At 34.4% G+C, this 16,359-nt stretch overlaps 2 protein-coding genes across 2 annotated transcripts; both read right to left on the bottom strand.

Moving 5' to 3' along the window:
- Positions 1-3,387: 3,387 nt before the first annotated feature.
- Positions 3,388-6,468, bottom strand: LOC116134530 (peptidyl-tRNA hydrolase 2, mitochondrial-like). The gene is made up of 7 exons (XM_031420221.1): positions 6,329-6,468; positions 6,191-6,271; positions 5,253-5,312; positions 5,075-5,144; positions 4,824-4,893; positions 4,072-4,098; positions 3,388-3,839 (listed from the first exon to the last, which is right to left on the bottom strand). The coding sequence occupies exons 1-7, from the start codon at positions 6,466-6,468 to the stop codon at positions 3,790-3,792; spliced, it is 498 nt and encodes a 165-aa protein (XP_031276081.1). The 3' UTR covers positions 3,388-3,789.
- A 1,553-nt stretch (positions 6,469-8,021) lies between these two features.
- LOC116134529 (receptor-like protein Cf-9) lies at positions 8,022-10,990 on the bottom strand. The gene is made up of 4 exons (XM_031420220.1): positions 10,293-10,990; positions 8,812-9,440; positions 8,190-8,646; positions 8,022-8,103 (listed from the first exon to the last, which is right to left on the bottom strand). Exons 1-4 carry the CDS (start codon positions 10,988-10,990, stop codon positions 8,022-8,024), a joined length of 1,866 nt encoding a protein of 621 aa, XP_031276080.1.
- Positions 10,991-16,359: the final 5,369 nt, after the last annotated feature.

Here is a 16,359-nt window from a genome sequence, read left to right as displayed (position 1 = left end):
CAATTTTGGAGGGTCCAAAACGAACCACCAAGGCTTGTAGAAAAGAATCTCAAGAATGAATTTGTCCATTGGAGGACATCCAACGATACTAGGAAAGAGTCAGGAAACAAAAAACAGATCGATCATTGTTCAGATGGTGCGTCAAGGTTATTGAAAAATTGTTCCGCCTTACATGTCCATCCCGCCAGATCTGAACCATCAAATCATGGCAAGGTGAATTAGAATGGGTTGAAAGACGTTGCTGCCGCTTTAAATTTAGTCACTTGATCATCTAAAGTAAGTGTTTCATCCACCATGGAAAAGGAACAAAAGCACTGATGATAGGATAGTATTTCTACTTTGTATGAGGAAACATAACCTCCAAGAAGAATGAGAATTAAGAGTTTAAGGGAAAAGAATTTTATTGATTATTTCTTACCTAACCTTAATTGTTTTAGGCTTTATATAGCCTTATACATTATTTTAATTCTAAAAGGACTCTAATTGCTTAATTCAAAAGATATTCTAATTACCTAATTCTAATCTAATTGACTAATTCAAAAGATATTCTAATTATTTTAATCAGATAATAGCATAAATATCTTAATTCTATCCTAATTCTAAAAGAATCCTAACACACTCTCTCTCTCTTTTTACTTGGCAGCGGTATAGAGGCTGCGTTGCTTCATTGTTTAGAACTTCAAATGGTTGAAATGTCCAAACTGTATATCTAAAGTCAAGGGATACTGACAATGGAAACTAAAGCTCATGGCCTCCAAAGAGAATAAATAACGTTAGAGCATCCACGTATATTTTCTTGCATTGAAGATGGACTAGGTCTAGGAAGAGTGGTAAGGAATATTGGAATTCAATTCTAAAGAATTCTTGGTGGTGTATATGTGAAGTCTTTGTTTTTAATCCATGACATTTGAATACCAAATTAGGACATGGTAGTGTGCGCTCATGTAGGAACTGAACTAGCTGCAGAGTGGGCAAGACTTAACTATTTCTGCCAGCAATTTTTATTAACCAGTGTGATTTGAGTTGTCGGCACCATCAGATTGTTTCCGTATAGCACAAAACGAGAACCAAGTTGTTCATTCTTGTTGATGGGTGATTTTGACACTAACGACTACGCACGTGAAAAGTGCTTTGAGACTTAGAAATTACACGTGAGGATGATTGTGGATGATTGTGAGAGTGTTTATAATGTTATGATTAAGTTGCTTGTTAGTGCGTAAATAGCAAGTTGACAAGATCAATTTTTAGAGAGGTCCGGATGCTATGAGCAGGTCTTACGTCCACTGTGATTGTATTATGCTTTGTTGTATGATTGCTAGTAAAGATTACAAAGACAGAGATCTCTCAAGGTTACAAGTGACTGGAATATCCTAAGAGAATGACAAGTCGGTCTCTTTCTAATAGTGTGTCTTTGTTGTTTTTGCTGTAGAATGGGTGTTTGAATTCCAGAATCGATCCTGCTGTGAAGACTAGAGTTGCCTATTTATAGCATTCCCAGCTCAAAGTAATAAGTGCTTTTGCAAGTTATCTTGATTTGGTGAAGATCTTCCTTCTGATTCATTGAGAGCTTTCATCTATATCCTTAAATTAAATGAAATTTCGGTAGATGGCTGCACAAAATATCCTAGGAGTTGGTTTAAGAATTATCCAGCTATCTCTTGTTTGTCCTTGTACACATGGTGAACCTTGAACGGTGGAGTTGAATGCTAAATCTTGATTGGAGGTGATGACGTCAGCATACACTTTAGGCATAACAATTCTTAAGTTTAACTTCCTGATTTTTGGATACAGTTACGGTTGTAAATTTCATCAGTCTGCTAGAAAACTGATGAAACCATTCACAAATGTTTTCCACATATCAATTCAAATTATACCCTCAAAGGGTGAGACTGTCTAGAATAGTTTTAACTATTTTTCTAAATAGAGTTAAACGATCCTAGTTTACAGTCAAAGTGTTGAAAAAGATAATGAAATGTAGGGAATCAAAGTTGGAAGAATAATACAATTTTAAATTTAAAATAAGCATAAATTGAATTGATATGTGTAAAAATTCTATTCAAATAATCAAACACTTATACAATTAAATCCATTTTTTCATAACACTTGTAAAATAATTATAGTTAACTCTCATTTGAATCAAACATTTTCTTATAACAAATATAAAAATAGGTACAACAATGTGGTCCCAAGAACCTATCTTGTCCATAAAAAAGGCCAATACATGTTAGTGGTCCCAATAACAACTCTAAAATAACTTTAAAAAGTATATCATCATAAATAAATAAATAAATAAAAATGGGTACAATTTATGGTCCCAATGGCAATTTTATCTTCTTGAATCTTAATTTATAATTTAACCTTAACCTTTTAAAATAAAAGAATACAAATATACATATATTAGTATTGCCTGACAAATTGAAGAAAAAATGGGCTTATTGACTTGATAGGTGGGAAAAAACTGTATTTGTGTAGATAAAGTATTAGAAATTTAGGAAAAAAAATTGAAACTTAGGTTATTGAATCAGTTTTGGACAATAGAGAAAGAATGGGTCTAGAAAGTAGAGAAAGAGGGATTTAGTTTTGAGAGCTCAAAAAGAAAAATAAGAGTTTAACTTAATTGATGGATTGGAGATTTTTGTAATTTACTTTTCATTTAGGGATAAATTTTGTAAAACTTGTCAATAAAATTTAAAATTTAAGTAGAGTCAACTGATCCTCCTTGACCCCCCATTGTCTGTCAAAAGGACAATAAGGGTCCTTTAGAGTAATTTTCTGAAATGTTTTTTCTTGGAATTTTTGTAAAAAGAAGTTTTCACATTTATTAAGGGTCTCCAAATGGGCCTAATTCAAAGAAACATTTAAATTTTAATAAGCCCTATTATTATGACCCACCAAATAGTGCTCCATTGAAGTGGCTTAAGTCCACCGGTCTCCGAAACGGGTTTAAGAGAAACTAACGTTTGAATCGAGCTGAGTCGGCTTTGCTAAAGCGTCAAGCGGCTTTAAAACTCCTTTTTTTTTAGTTGTTTCTTCGATTAGACCCATTTAGACTTATTGGGCTTCTTTGACAAAGTAGGAATCAATAATTTCATTCTTTTACTCATTCAAACAAAAATCTCTTCTTTTTCGTAGGATGATTTATGTTGTGAATTGGAAGTGCTCCTAGGATTTTTTTTTTTTTTTTTTTTTTTTTTAATGATTGTGCTGATGTTGAATTTGTGGGGAGTTGTGTGAGTTTACGGGAATGCAATCGGTTCTCAGATGACGAAAAATTAAAGTATATCCGGTGAGCAAAACAATCTTATAAGAAGACAGTTGATTTTCCGAAAAATAGAAGCACCTGGGTTGTATTATAACAAATACAAAAGAATAAGATTGTAACGATAATGATGAAAATAGCAGTTCTCTATGAGAAATTTCGAATAAGCGTGTCATATCTGAAAATTAGAATCCAGTAAAAGGTTTGGTTTGTAACAAAAACATCTCAAGAATTCTATCCCACCCTAGGAATATTCATTACACTATTGTGATCGAAATCACAGCAGAATTCAGTATCCAACAGGTCATGGAGAAGAATTTTCATCATCATCGTCGTAAATAGTAGAAGAAAGTTGATAACTCGCATGAATTTCTTACCAGACTGCATAGAATAAATTTACCATTAGATAAGTGGATGGACCAAATTTTCCCAGATTGTAGATTGTTGGCTGTGATTTTGTAACTGAGATTGCTTTTAGCACTCCACTATTTGAAGTTACGCATAAGCATCCACTTGGAATTGAGATTCTACTACAAAAGCTTCAGTCCACCTGTTACTTCGTCTACCACTTCAACAGGTCCTGCGGACAAGAGTCGATATAAATCAGCAAAACTAGGAAGTCGCAAGGGCAAAAAGATCAAACGTTATAGTGGTACCACCAAAGGTAGTCATTTATTCTGATTGATGCAGGCAAAAGGAATTTTGTACAATTAAAATTTAACAATTGAAATGACTTATAAAATTCCAAACAGGACTCAATGATTTCCATCAAACAAAATAAAGCTAGCAGGATCCATAGAGAATGGACTTACCAAGAATAGCCATCACCGTCCTCGAATCTGGAGAAAAAAAAAAAAAAAAAAAAAAAGGAAGAAAATTATTTCATTTTAAGATAACTTGAGTATGAAATTTTCAAAAAAGTTTATGGCACGAATGTGAAATCATTATTACATAATTTACATTAAAACTGAAATGTTCAAGCACATTCTGTAGACACCACTGTTGACTTATCTTTGATAATTCTTGAAACAATAATTTGAAGTAATAGCAATCAGATTAAAAATTATCAGATAGGCAAAACATCCATATAGGCAAAAACTTAACGTCACTTATGTATATGCTTCCTGCTCCCTACAACTGAGAAATTAGAAATGGCATGCATCTTTCTTGTTTCAAGTAGTCAAATTCTCATAGGGCTTCTTTAGTGCGAATACTTCCCATCCTTTAAAAACTTAACTTATCACTATGTCCAGCATACATATACCATTGAATCAACACAAATATTGAAAAGTTCTAGTTTTGGTGGGAGTATTAAGAATAAGCTACATTAATACACGTTAGCTTGGCACTTCTTGCACAACAATGAGACATTTTTTTAAGGCACTTAGCCAAGCTCTAGCCCCTTCTTTTCAGACAAACTTTTGAGACTATAATTGCAACCTCAGTAAATATAAAATTTTAAATTACAGGGCACCCATGAAAATCAATCATCAACCAATACCATTACCAATCTCAAGGAAAAACAAAAAAAAAAAAGAAATGGAAAGAAACCCTTGTAACTCACTTGGCGCAATCTGTGTTCTCCCCGCATCAATTGTAATATGAGTTGGTAATTCAAGTGACTTTGCCCTCTCCTGTTAAAATTGAAAGGAATTGTTCCAATAATTAAAGAAGTTTAAATATATATTATACAAAAAATAATAATAATAATAAATAAAGAACTAAAAAGGCTGATATCAAAATTCCCAAGAGATACTAGTAAAGCCAGTATTAATTAAAATCTGAGACACCAAAAGATTTTTATACTATACTAACTTGCAAAACTAGCATATCCTCCTCACTCTCAATTTTCAACACCACCTTTGGTTGAGCACACATCTCCCACCTGCATATTGGTAAGGGCTTCATGAGAAAAAGAAAAGAATGATATAACAAAATCAGAATGTTTACAGAGGTTGCACCAACATAAATCCAGATCAGTGTGAGGCTATACCTGTTTAGAGCATTAGGTGCCCGATGTAGGAGCTTTTTATAAAGACCCAAAGTTGCATGGCTATAGAAAAGGCAAATATTTGGATCATCAGTTATATAAAAAATTGCAGGTTAAATAGTAAAAACAATATAAACAATAATAAAGTTAACGATAGGTCACCAATGTCCATGTATAATCCAAAATATCATATATATAACCCGTAGTAACCCACGCTGCTTCCCTTTCTCCATAACAAACAAACAAGAAGTAAGCCTAAAATAATCACCCCTTAATATTGACTAATGGGTGAATGAAAGAAAAGCTATTACTATCAGCCACTAGATAGAATCCATTTGTCCAATATATGTCCACACTAACATGTAATCAGTTAGGAAGTGAATTTAAAAGCTTTAATATCTTTTACTACATAAGCATAGAATGGAAGAGCTAGGATCTTGAACAGGCATCAGTTCCCTCCAAATTCTATAGAGGGGACTGCTAGCCCGTAAGAAGGGTAATGTCTTTTCTTAACTGCTCTAACAACCAATTTCACAGACTCATTGGCACGTTTTCTATTAACACTACTGATGAAGATCACAATGAGAGAAAATGGAGAAATTACAGAAGAAATAGGAGAAAAACTGACAGAAATTGGGGAGAGAAAATTCACAGTTATAGTTACAATTACTCATATGCAAACTCTGAAAAATAATGACAACCAAGGCCCACACTTTTAGTGGCCTAAGTTCTAATAAGAAATTGAAAACAACTTCAACTAGGAAATAAATCTAACCAAAAAAGAAAGTCGAGTCTAACTCAAACAAGGAAGTTAAGATAAGGAAAAAAAATCCCGCATCCACATCTAATATAAGTGTATAACTCTTGATGATGTCCTACATCAACAACCCTGGCATTTCCAAGCTACAAAAAAGATTTATTTCATTGACTACAGAGCCAACCTTCCATGGCACTTCAGCTGCCCATTTGAAAATGATGAGTAGGGTTGACTAGCATTTGGTACAATTTCATGAACAGCCAATCAAATTGCTTCTCTAAGATCGGGAGCACCCATGTAATGCTGGCCAAGAGAAACAAACCGTGGGCGTGTTCTGTCCTTGTATCGGGAGATACTGAGAAGCCTCAATTCTCCCAAACTGGAACTGAGTTTAGCAGCAAGGTTTTCGAAGAAGGCGGAGGCTCGTGCCATTTTCATGTTGGGGTCTGAAGAGCGATCCATTCACAACATTGAAGACCTCATTGACACTGCTGAGAACGCGCTTTCTCACTTGAAAGAGGGTAAAATCCCCAAACATATTCGATGAATAACTTCTTAATTCTTTTGTTTGCAATAGTTCCTAACATGTTCTTGATTGTTGGGAGTTTGGATTGATCTGGATTGGAGTTTTGTTGTTTGTGTATTTGCCTGGACTGCCAGCTGTCGTCGTCTACTACCCCCATTTTTCCTCCCACTTTGCCCACCACCTGCTCGACATATTTCCCAAACCAATCCCGCCCAGCACACCCACGTCCAACCCACTGCGCGTGCCACCGATGGGTTTTGTTGTGGTGGATGGTGGTGTTTTGTGGTGGCTTGATGGTTGTTTGTCCGACATTGAGTTGATCTAAATCAGAGTGATGCTATGGGTACTAACGGATGGGTACTAATCTGTGTATTAACTAAAGTATAGTATAGATATCATACGCATAGTACAGATACTATGTGTGATTTTAATAAGGTTAGTACACTTGTTAGTAAAATCCGTTAATACGCAAAGTATTATTCTTAAAATCATGTAGTTGCGATTTGCTAGAATTCAAACCTTTGCCTTAAATAATGTATTTTTTTTAATAATCTATATATTACATTTAAAATTGATTTAATTAAAGTTTTTAATGTCTATAACCAAGATGTTAACTTAATCTCTTACAATTCTAAATTTACTTTTCACAATGAATCTAAATCTTTGTCAGCGCTATATCACTTGAATTCTAGCTGCTCAAGTTTATTCAAAACTTCTGGATAAAAACTTTCTAAAAATTGATTTTCAATTCAGTTGGTCTAAACTGTTTTGTTTTGTTTTTAAATGGAAGTTGCATCATTTAAGTTAGTTTAAACATACATGAAGAAAATATACACCCATATGCATCTATAAACAATTCAAAAAAAAATCAAAGAATTAGGCTCATTTGATTCATTATTGGATAGTTTTTAGAGTAATATTTTGAAAAAAATTAAATTTAATGGGTATTAAGATGTGAAATTTTGAAAATTAACAAAAATATATTCTATTTTTATTTATTTATTAAACACTTTTATAATAAAACATTCAAAATTAACAAAAATACATCTACCTCACTCATTAAATATAGACAATCAATCACTAGCGTCGGATGATAGTCGGAGTCAGTGTGCGACCCACTGGATCTTGCCGATATTCTTGTGAACTCAATTACCCAGTAGCAATAAAATTATATGTCACTTCTTATTATTTTAGTTTTAGAAATCGCTGCTGATTGTAGATAATTATTACTTTCAGGATTTTAGATATTGACTTGATACAAGTTGATAGAGTACTTCTGATACTATCATATATGTATATATTTTTTAATTTATCCTACTTTCTCTTTGGAATTAATTGTCATCTTGATTGCACAAGTTTTAAATGAAGGTGGTTGCAATTCCTATCACATCATTAGACATGGTACACCCTTTCACAAGGTTCCTGCTTTTAACGAAACCCTCAAGTAAAATATATATGGATACAACATTACTTAATGCTATATATTCGACTACAAACGATGAATCCAGAAATTTGGCAATCCTTTATCACGCTCATCATCACACCTTACACGGTCATTTACTGGCAAGTTCCTGCATTAAGATAAACCGGGTATATATATATTACATTCATAAAATAATAATAATTTTAACGGAACTAAACTTATCAAGAGAATCACTTTGGCTTAGTCTTTTCATTGCATCTTCGAATACCCTCACATCTTTTAATAGGTCCATCAATCATCCGTAGAAACCATTGTGGTTTTCCTGTTGAGAAAACTATATATCCTATAGATAAGCCGAGTGATAGTCCGCTTCCGTAACCCATCATAATAACTTTCCAATCTAACCAGGTTGAAATGTTGTGTTCTTCATCATGGTCTATTGATGATTCTGGTTGTGGTGCCCCATCAATATCACATTTGTTTGACAACATAAATCCACAAAGGCTCGAGTTTCCATTGTACGAGTCATTTTGGAAGGTCTTGAACTGGTTCCCCCGAGGAATCGATCTTATACGATGATTTTGTGATAAGTTTAACTTTGCAAGAAATGTCAAACCTACCAATTGCGATGGAATCTCTCCAACAAGCTTGTTTGAAGATAGATCTAAAGCTTCAAGTGAAGTCAAATTTCCTAAAGACAAAGGAATATGACCAATTAGGCTATTTTGAGAGAGATTGAGGAGTCGAAGTGAATGAAGTTCTCCAATTGAGTTTGGAATTTCTCCGTGAAAACAATTGTTTGAAAAATCAATAGTAGTAAAAGTAGTAACAATTTTCTCCAGTCAGATTTCAAAACCTTTAACTACCATCACCACTGAATCTTGATAATATGTTTCACCTATATAATCCAACTTCCTTTTGGCTTCATCAAGATTCATCATAGCTTTTAGATTCTCAAAGAACCTTGTTGGCAAACGACCACTAAAATTGTTGTGTGAGAGATCTAAGATCCTCAGCATAGTGAAAGAACTATTAAATTCAGAAGAACCCCACTCAAAACCATAAAAGTTGTTGAAGCGAAGAACAAGAACTTGCAACTTTGAAAGATCTCCCAACCAATACGGGAAACTATCAGTGATCTTGTTGTTTCCGAGATCTAGAACTTCAAGCATGGTACAATTAACCAAACTTTGTGGGATTGGCCCTTCAAGTCCATTGCCGTTGAAGTTAAGAGTCCTGAAATGATTGCCTCGTGCAAAAATTCCAGGATTGCTGCCATACAATCTAGTTTTTCGTAGATCCAACACATGAAGACTACTAAAGTTTGCCATGCATTTCAGAATTGTACTACTCAAATTATTATAAGAAAGATCTAGAATTGCTATGGCACTCATATTGCAAAAGCTGAGAGGTTTCTCTCCCGTGAAATTGTTGTTTGACAAAGAAAACAAACTCAAGTAAGGTGGTGGATTTGGACAGTGGCCCCTGAATCAAGTTGGAGTGAAGGTCTAGAAATTCAAGAGTTTTCCATGGAAGTCGTTCCATGCCTGTAAGAGAGTAGTGGGAAAGATTTAGCAAATGCAAAGTATCTTTTCCAGTGTCCCACACCCCCTTGGGAATTTTACCATGGATTTTATTGTTAGAAAGGTCTAGATTCTCTAATTGGTGTGAGCTACGTAAGAAATCCGGAAACTCACTTATGTTACAAGCTGATAATCTCAAGTACCGAAGTTTGGTAAAGGAAGAGTTAATGTTGAATGTGGTGCTCAATGATAGATTGATATTGGAAAGATAAATCACTTCAAGTTTTTTGAGCTTTGAAAACAAGTAAAGCTCAGTTCCACTTGAATTGTTTAAAGAAAGAAAGAGATGAGTCAGATTCACAAGTTCAAATATTGAACCTGGAACTGACCCGTGCAATCTATTATTATGCAAATAAATAAATTTCAATGATTTACTTTGAAATTCATCTATAGTGCTAGTTAATTGGTTATAACAAAGATCCACATACTGTAATAAAGGTAGAGTGAATAGCCAAGATGGTAGGGACCCATTGAAAGAGTTATTATGTAAATTAATAAAAACCAGAATTCCATGGGGACTTACTTGAGAAGGGATTGGACCAACTAGTTGATTAGACGCTAAGCTTAAACGAGAAAGTTGAGTTAAGTTGACAAGAAATTCTGGAAATCCACTGATGAAATTATTGTACCCAAGATAAAATGCATGGAGCTGATCAAAATTGGAAAGAAATGAAGGAATGTGACCTGCAAATTATTATATGAGAGCCTCAAATAATTAAGTTTTGTAAGGTTTCCAAGTGAAATGGGAACTGACCCATTGAGACCGCAGTGAGCGAAATCCAAATGCGTTAAGTGCGTGAGATTGCCGATGGAATTAGGTAAATCTCCAGGCAAAGTCATGTAAGAGACAACCAAAAACCTAAGGGGGCTACTCCAGTTAACCATTGGCAAAATACCTGTCAAATTGGAATTACCTCCTAAATTCAGGATTTCTAAATTGGGTAGGTGAAAGATGTTATCTGGAAAGTTCCCTTGCAAGTCACAATTCGAGAGACTCAAAGAAGACAGAGAAGAAGATAGATTCATGAAGGAACTTGGTACAACAGTAGACATGTTTACATGATCAAGAAGAAGTTCTGTTAAATCGGTCAAATTTTTAACTAACCCCTTTACAGTAGTTGTTTCAAGGGAATTTTCAGAAAGATCAAGCATGACCAATTTAGATAAGTGGGTGATTTCATATGGAATTTGACCAAAAAAGTTTGAGTTGGAAAGATTAAGGTGTGTCAAACTAGTGAATCGATTAAAATCAGGAGGAATTTGAGAGTGATTGAAATCATTGTGAGCTAAGTTCAGCTTTTGCAAATGATTGAGAAGAAAAATGCTGCTATTAGAAGAGATGTTTCCTTGAAGCCAGCCACAACTAAGATCGAGACCAATCACATGACCTGTTAAAGAATCACAAGTGACACCATCCCAAGAGCAGCAATCTTTATCCTCTTTCCAAGACATTGTTTTAGGATAAGAAGGACACCTTCCATCACAATATGGTGGAGTATCCCATTGATAAATAACTGAATATTCTGCATAATAATCACAATAAAAGGACGAACGATTCATGAAGGAAAAGAGTTGCTAAAATTGGAGCAATGCAGAACTTTGGTCATGAGAGCAGAGTGATGCAGAACTTTGAGAGCACAAATACAACAACTGAATGTATAAAAATTGATAAACCCACAAAAGAAAACCCATTTTTTCCGAATGATGAAATCACGAGGACATACAAGGTTATAAATAGAAAGAAATGAAGGGTCAATTAATATTGTCTTCCTTTTCATGAATCGGTTCTGTGGTGGGGACTAATCTGTGAAACTCGGAAACCAACATAGACTGGAGAACTAACGCGGAATGTACTAGGCCTGAACGGGAAATTGTCTTCTTTTTCATGAAAATCCACCACTACTAGTAGTTATGTTTATAGTCTTTGTCATTTGAGACTTCTGCAAATTCCAATTATCGTTTTCCAAGTGGTGCCAATGAAATTAATAGTGGAATTTTACTTTATTGAATAGACTGAATTGAGGTCTTAAGATATTTTTGTAGAAATTAAATTGTTGACCGTGATACTTAATATTATTATCATTATTATTATTTTACAGAAAAAACTTATAATCTCTAATATATTGCCGAACTTTTCAATTACTTGATCTTATTAAACGAAGTCATCATCAATTAATATTCATCTGCCAGGCTTATGCAAGCTTTAACAATATGATTGTTTGAAGTTTTATCTATATATATAACATAAAAGGTTAAATATATTGATGAAGACGTATCTTATGCTCTGCTAAGAAGAGTATAATTAGTTATTATTTAAAAATTCTAACAAAATTTGGACCTATTAAAAGGCATGTTTATCAGTCTTCGTCAATAAAAACAAACTTAATGTTCACGTTCTTGACAATAATAGCTTGTTCATGCCATGAGGAACGGGTTAGAGCTCTTCTCCAATAACTTATTTGGTGGGTATCAAGTCTTGCCGCATCAACTAGAAAACAATAATGTCTATACGATTGACACATTCTTATAGTTGATATAAAGCTCTACGTATATAAAGAAAAGAATTCAATCTTTTAAATAAAAAGAATATGTATAAACATGATAGAAAAAGAAAAGACTGTATGACATAGAAGATATATTGAAAAATAATAAATAAATAAAAGGAAAAAGAAGAAGACAAAGATGAAGTAGAAGAAAAAAGAAATTGATGATGTCCACTGAGATGAGAAAAATTAAAACAACAAAAAAATTATGATAATATTAAACATATATATATTTAAAAGTAATTAAAAGTGGAATCTAAATTATATTGAGGTTAATAAAGATATGTATTAAACATATTGATGAAAATTAAAACAATGAAATTAATATTTTATTTTGAATTTAATTCATTTTTGTTTTTCACCCAGGACCTTATAATGTTAAACATGTTCATGAGATATATACCTTAAGCTGAAGTCAAGTGGCTTTGAGTTTCTCGAGCATTAGCTTCCTCCTATGCGATAAGTTTCAAATTGTTATAACTTCTCCCATAATCACTTACTTCATAATTTATAATTAAAAAAAAAATGTTTTGTAAACTGATTTGAATGAGAATATTTTATTAAAATATTTCAAGAATAGGTTTTTGTAACTTACAGAATTCAAAAGCTGCTTTTACATTTTTAAATTACAAAAATACCCCTATATCAAACTTAAATATTACATTTCATTAAAAAATTTCTCTATTTAAAATAATAAAATACTGAAAAATTATCAGAAATAATATACTAAATGAGAAAGATGAATAAATAAAAATAAAAAGAAGAAAATACAAAAATTTATAATGACATGCTGTAATGGGAAACGAAGAAAATGATTGCAATGGAGTTATGTTTTCAGACGCTAAATACGACTTTATTGATTCCAAGTATCATTTTCGGGTGGGTGCCAAAGCAATTAAAAGTGGAATATTTACTTTATTGACTAGATTAAATTGAGGTCGATGGAGATGAATATCTCATAACAAAATTAATGTTATATTCTTGATTTTAATTCTTTTTTTTTTTTTTTTGTCACCAAGAAAGCGTATAATATCAAATATTATAAATGGATTCATCATGAATTAATACTTATTTGCTAGGCTTATGCATGCCAACAACAGTATAACCCCTTCTCCCGTCTAGGGACACTCTAAACCCAGTTTCAGTCATTGCCTCGGATTAACCTATGATTGAAACGATGGGACAGTGCTAAACCGTCGGTTTAACTGTCGGGTCAATGAATCGCCTCTACATTGTTGCTTGAAAGAGACGCCCCGCGTTTCTTCTTCGCGTCACATGCCTTGCGACTGCGACCCGCCACACCTCAGCCACTCCGCCACCTACAAACACGTGCATACCCCATCACCTCGACAATCCCACGTACCACCAATAACACCCTTACAACTTTCTCAACTGATCGAGCCGCCACACCCACTTACCTGCAATCGCAAACATGTTCTTGATTGTTGGGAGTTTATTTGGTTTTGTTTGATTGTAGGGAGATTGTTGTTTCGTTTTGTTTGATTGTTGGGAGTTTGGATTGGAGTTTTGTTTTTTGTGTGTTTGTTTGGACTGCCGACTGTCACTGTCGGCCACCCATATTTTTCCTCCCACTCGACCCACCACCTACTCGACATATTTCCTAAACCAATCCTGCCTAGCACAACCACGTCCAACCTATTGCGCATGCTGCTAGTGGGTTTTGTTGTGGCAGACGGTGGTGTTTTGCGGTGGATTAGGGTTTTCGTGGTGGATTGATGGTGGTTTGTCTGACGTTGGACTAATCTGGGGTGGATTGTAGTTGTGACGGCTGGGGTTCCCCAGCCAGATCATAGGGTTGTGTTTGCTAGAATTCAAACCTATAGGGACTAATGAAAATTTCTCAGGGGTATGTCTGCTAAGTTTCATACTAGGGTTTCATGCTAAAGTCATCAGTTCAACCCGCCAATCGGACCGCCCAACTCGAGTGTCGGCCTTTTGACTGGGTTAAGGATCGGGCAGGATTTAAAAACATTTGTGCCGTATGAGACTTTTTTTTTTTTTTTTTTTCAAATCTTGATTGAGTCAAAGAGTTTCAAATGTTTTATATATTATTAGATAGTACCTAGATTTCTTTGTAACTCAACAATAGTAATTGATTAATCATGAGATTGGGTTGTAATTGTCACTTGTATCTTAAATTGACACTCAGATGCTTAAGTTAGCGAGGCTGAGGGTATTTAGTGAGAGCTAAGGATAAGAAGGAATACCAGAATAATGCGACGGTTCTTGAAAGAGCTTAGGTGTTGCGGGTGATTTCTAAATGCCAAATAAAATGATTTGCCTCTGTTTATATAGTGAACCCAAGGGGTTAGACTCTTGGTAGGAGTTTGACTCCTACTTGGTAGAGGAGTTCAATTTGGGAAGGAGATATGATTTCTTGTCTTTATCAGATTAAGTCTTCCACTTTAAGTAAAATTCAGAATCTTTACAGAAGTGGAAATTAAATAGGATTCTGATTCCCATTATGGACTGCTATGGGCTAATGGGTTGAAACCCAATTTAGCTTAACTTGCAGAATAGCCTAACTCATATAGAGGGTAGTTCACAAGGTAAATTTAAGCTTAAACCCAACCAGAATTAGGCTAAGGCCTTAGGCCGTAATCTGTTCATTTCATTATTAGGCCTGAATGCGATATTTGGCCCATATATGTACAAAATTATCACATAGTATATTTTATAAAAGGATTGCAAAAGTTGAATTTGCTTTTAATAGTGTTACATACCAAATAATAATAATAATAAAGAATAAACTTAAAATTCGATCGAACTTTCTTAGCTTGTTATAGTTAAACGGCGTAGGCTTTGACTGCAACATCAATATCATTGCGTAAATCTTTTGCCAACAATTTCAAAGGTTTTTGTAATGTCCCTAAATGTGGCGTTGGCGACTCCAACAACAACAACAATTTCAAAAATTATGCAACAAACTAACACGCCACAAGATTTTGTGTTATGTGATTGTATGCTTTTTGGTCTAGAGAGAATTAATTTATACATACGTGTTATGGCAGTTTCAAAGTTGTTTGCTTTTTAAACTTGTTCTTTAGCTTATGTAACAGTCTTTCTATTATAATTTATGGTCGTCCATTAAAAGAAGCTTTTTAGTTTTATTATTAACAATTGGTTTCTTAAATAAGGTTCAATTTTGACATGAGAAATTGTTGATAAAGTTTGTTACGGGCTAAAGTCAAGCAAAAGTTCTTTGTTATGATAATAAGTTTGTTGAGAAGTATTAATGAATATTTATGTGTAAGTGTAGATGCAAAAATTCTACCGTCATAAAGTAGGGTCTGATCTCGTGAGGTTGAAGCCACTGACAATCCGCTAGATTTCCACACATGAAAGGGTAAGCGTGAAGCTTCCGGAAAACACCGGGGTGTTGTTTGCCGTAGGCACTCTAACGCTCAAGTCAGCAAGGCTAAAAGAGATTATTTGATAAGAATTAAAGAGATAAACAATTACCAGGAGTCTTGTCAGAGGCTAGGACTACGGTAGAGGCGTCGGGTTCTTGGGAGCAAGAACTTTAGGAGCAAATAAATGATTTTAAATAGTGTAGATTGACTGTGAGAGATTGCATACCTAATGAGAGGGCAAGCCTCTGTTCTTATAGTGAACCCAAGGCGTTGGAATCTTTGTAGGACATTGAGTCCTTTTTTTTGGGAGATAATCCCTATCAAGAAAGAAATATGATTTCTTAGCCTTATCAGATTAAGTTTAATAGTTTAAGTAAGATTTGAAATCTTAGTAGAAGAGGAAATATAATGGGATTCTGATTTCCTATTTATAAACTGTTGCAGGCTAATGGGCTGAAACACAATTTAGCTTAACTTATAGGATAGCCCAACTCATAGAGTGGGTAGGTCGCAAGCTGATTTTAAGCATAGGCCCAATTGGGATTGGGTTGAGGCCTTGGGCCGTGACGTGTTTATTTTGTTATTGGGTCTCGTCACGCCCAAGTGGATTTTTGGCCCTAACAGTTAGCCTCCCACTCTCTAAGTTAAAGAGTCTATAGCTTAGAGAGTAGATTTAATCGAATGAGTGTAGACTGAGCGGATTAGTGATAGCAGCTCGCTAGGTCGGATGGATCGTTGTGTGGATTGGGTCGATGACTTATCGATTTGAGGTGTAAGAACCCTTCAACCGGTCTGGCCGACTGAATGTGTAACTTTATGGACCGGGCAGGGCCGATCGAAGGTGTAAATCCGTGGATCGAGTAGGGTCAATCCAAAGGTGTAAATCCGTGGATCGGCAGGGCCG

Source organism: Pistacia vera, unplaced genomic scaffold (assembly GCF_008641045.1).
Source record: "Pistacia vera cultivar Batoury unplaced genomic scaffold, PisVer_v2 Contig289, whole genome shotgun sequence".
Classification (NCBI taxonomy): domain Eukaryota; kingdom Viridiplantae; phylum Streptophyta; class Magnoliopsida; order Sapindales; family Anacardiaceae; genus Pistacia; species Pistacia vera.
This window is presented reverse-complemented; position numbering and strand designations above follow the sequence as displayed.

What these genes read in the sequence shown, in the direction of transcription:
- LOC116134530 (XM_031420221.1), bottom strand. Translation starts at nt 6,468, where the DNA reads ATGGATCGCTCTTCAGACCCCAACATGAAAATGGCACGAGCCTCCGCC. An exon ending in AGGATATGCTAGTTTTGCAA is followed by an intron (nt 4,894 to 5,074) that starts GTTAGTATAGTA and finishes CAATTTTAACAG; the next exon opens with GAGAGGGCAAAGTCACTTGA. An exon ending in GACGGTGATGGCTATTCTTG is followed by an intron (nt 3,840 to 4,071) that starts GTAAGTCCATTC and finishes TCTTGTCCGCAG; the next exon opens with GACCTGTTGAAGTGGTAGAC.
- LOC116134529 (XM_031420220.1), bottom strand. Translation starts at nt 10,990, where the DNA reads ATGTCTTGGAAAGAGGATAAAGATTGCTGCTCTTGGGATGGTGTCACT. An exon ending in GCTCACTGCGGTCTCAATGG is followed by an intron (nt 9,441 to 10,292) that starts GTCAGTTCCCAT and finishes AACTTGATTCAG; the next exon opens with GGGCCACTGTCCAAATCCAC. An exon ending in AATGAAAAGACTAAGCCAAA is followed by an intron (nt 8,104 to 8,189) that starts GTGATTCTCTTG and finishes ATCTTAATGCAG; the next exon opens with GAACTTGCCAGTAAATGACC.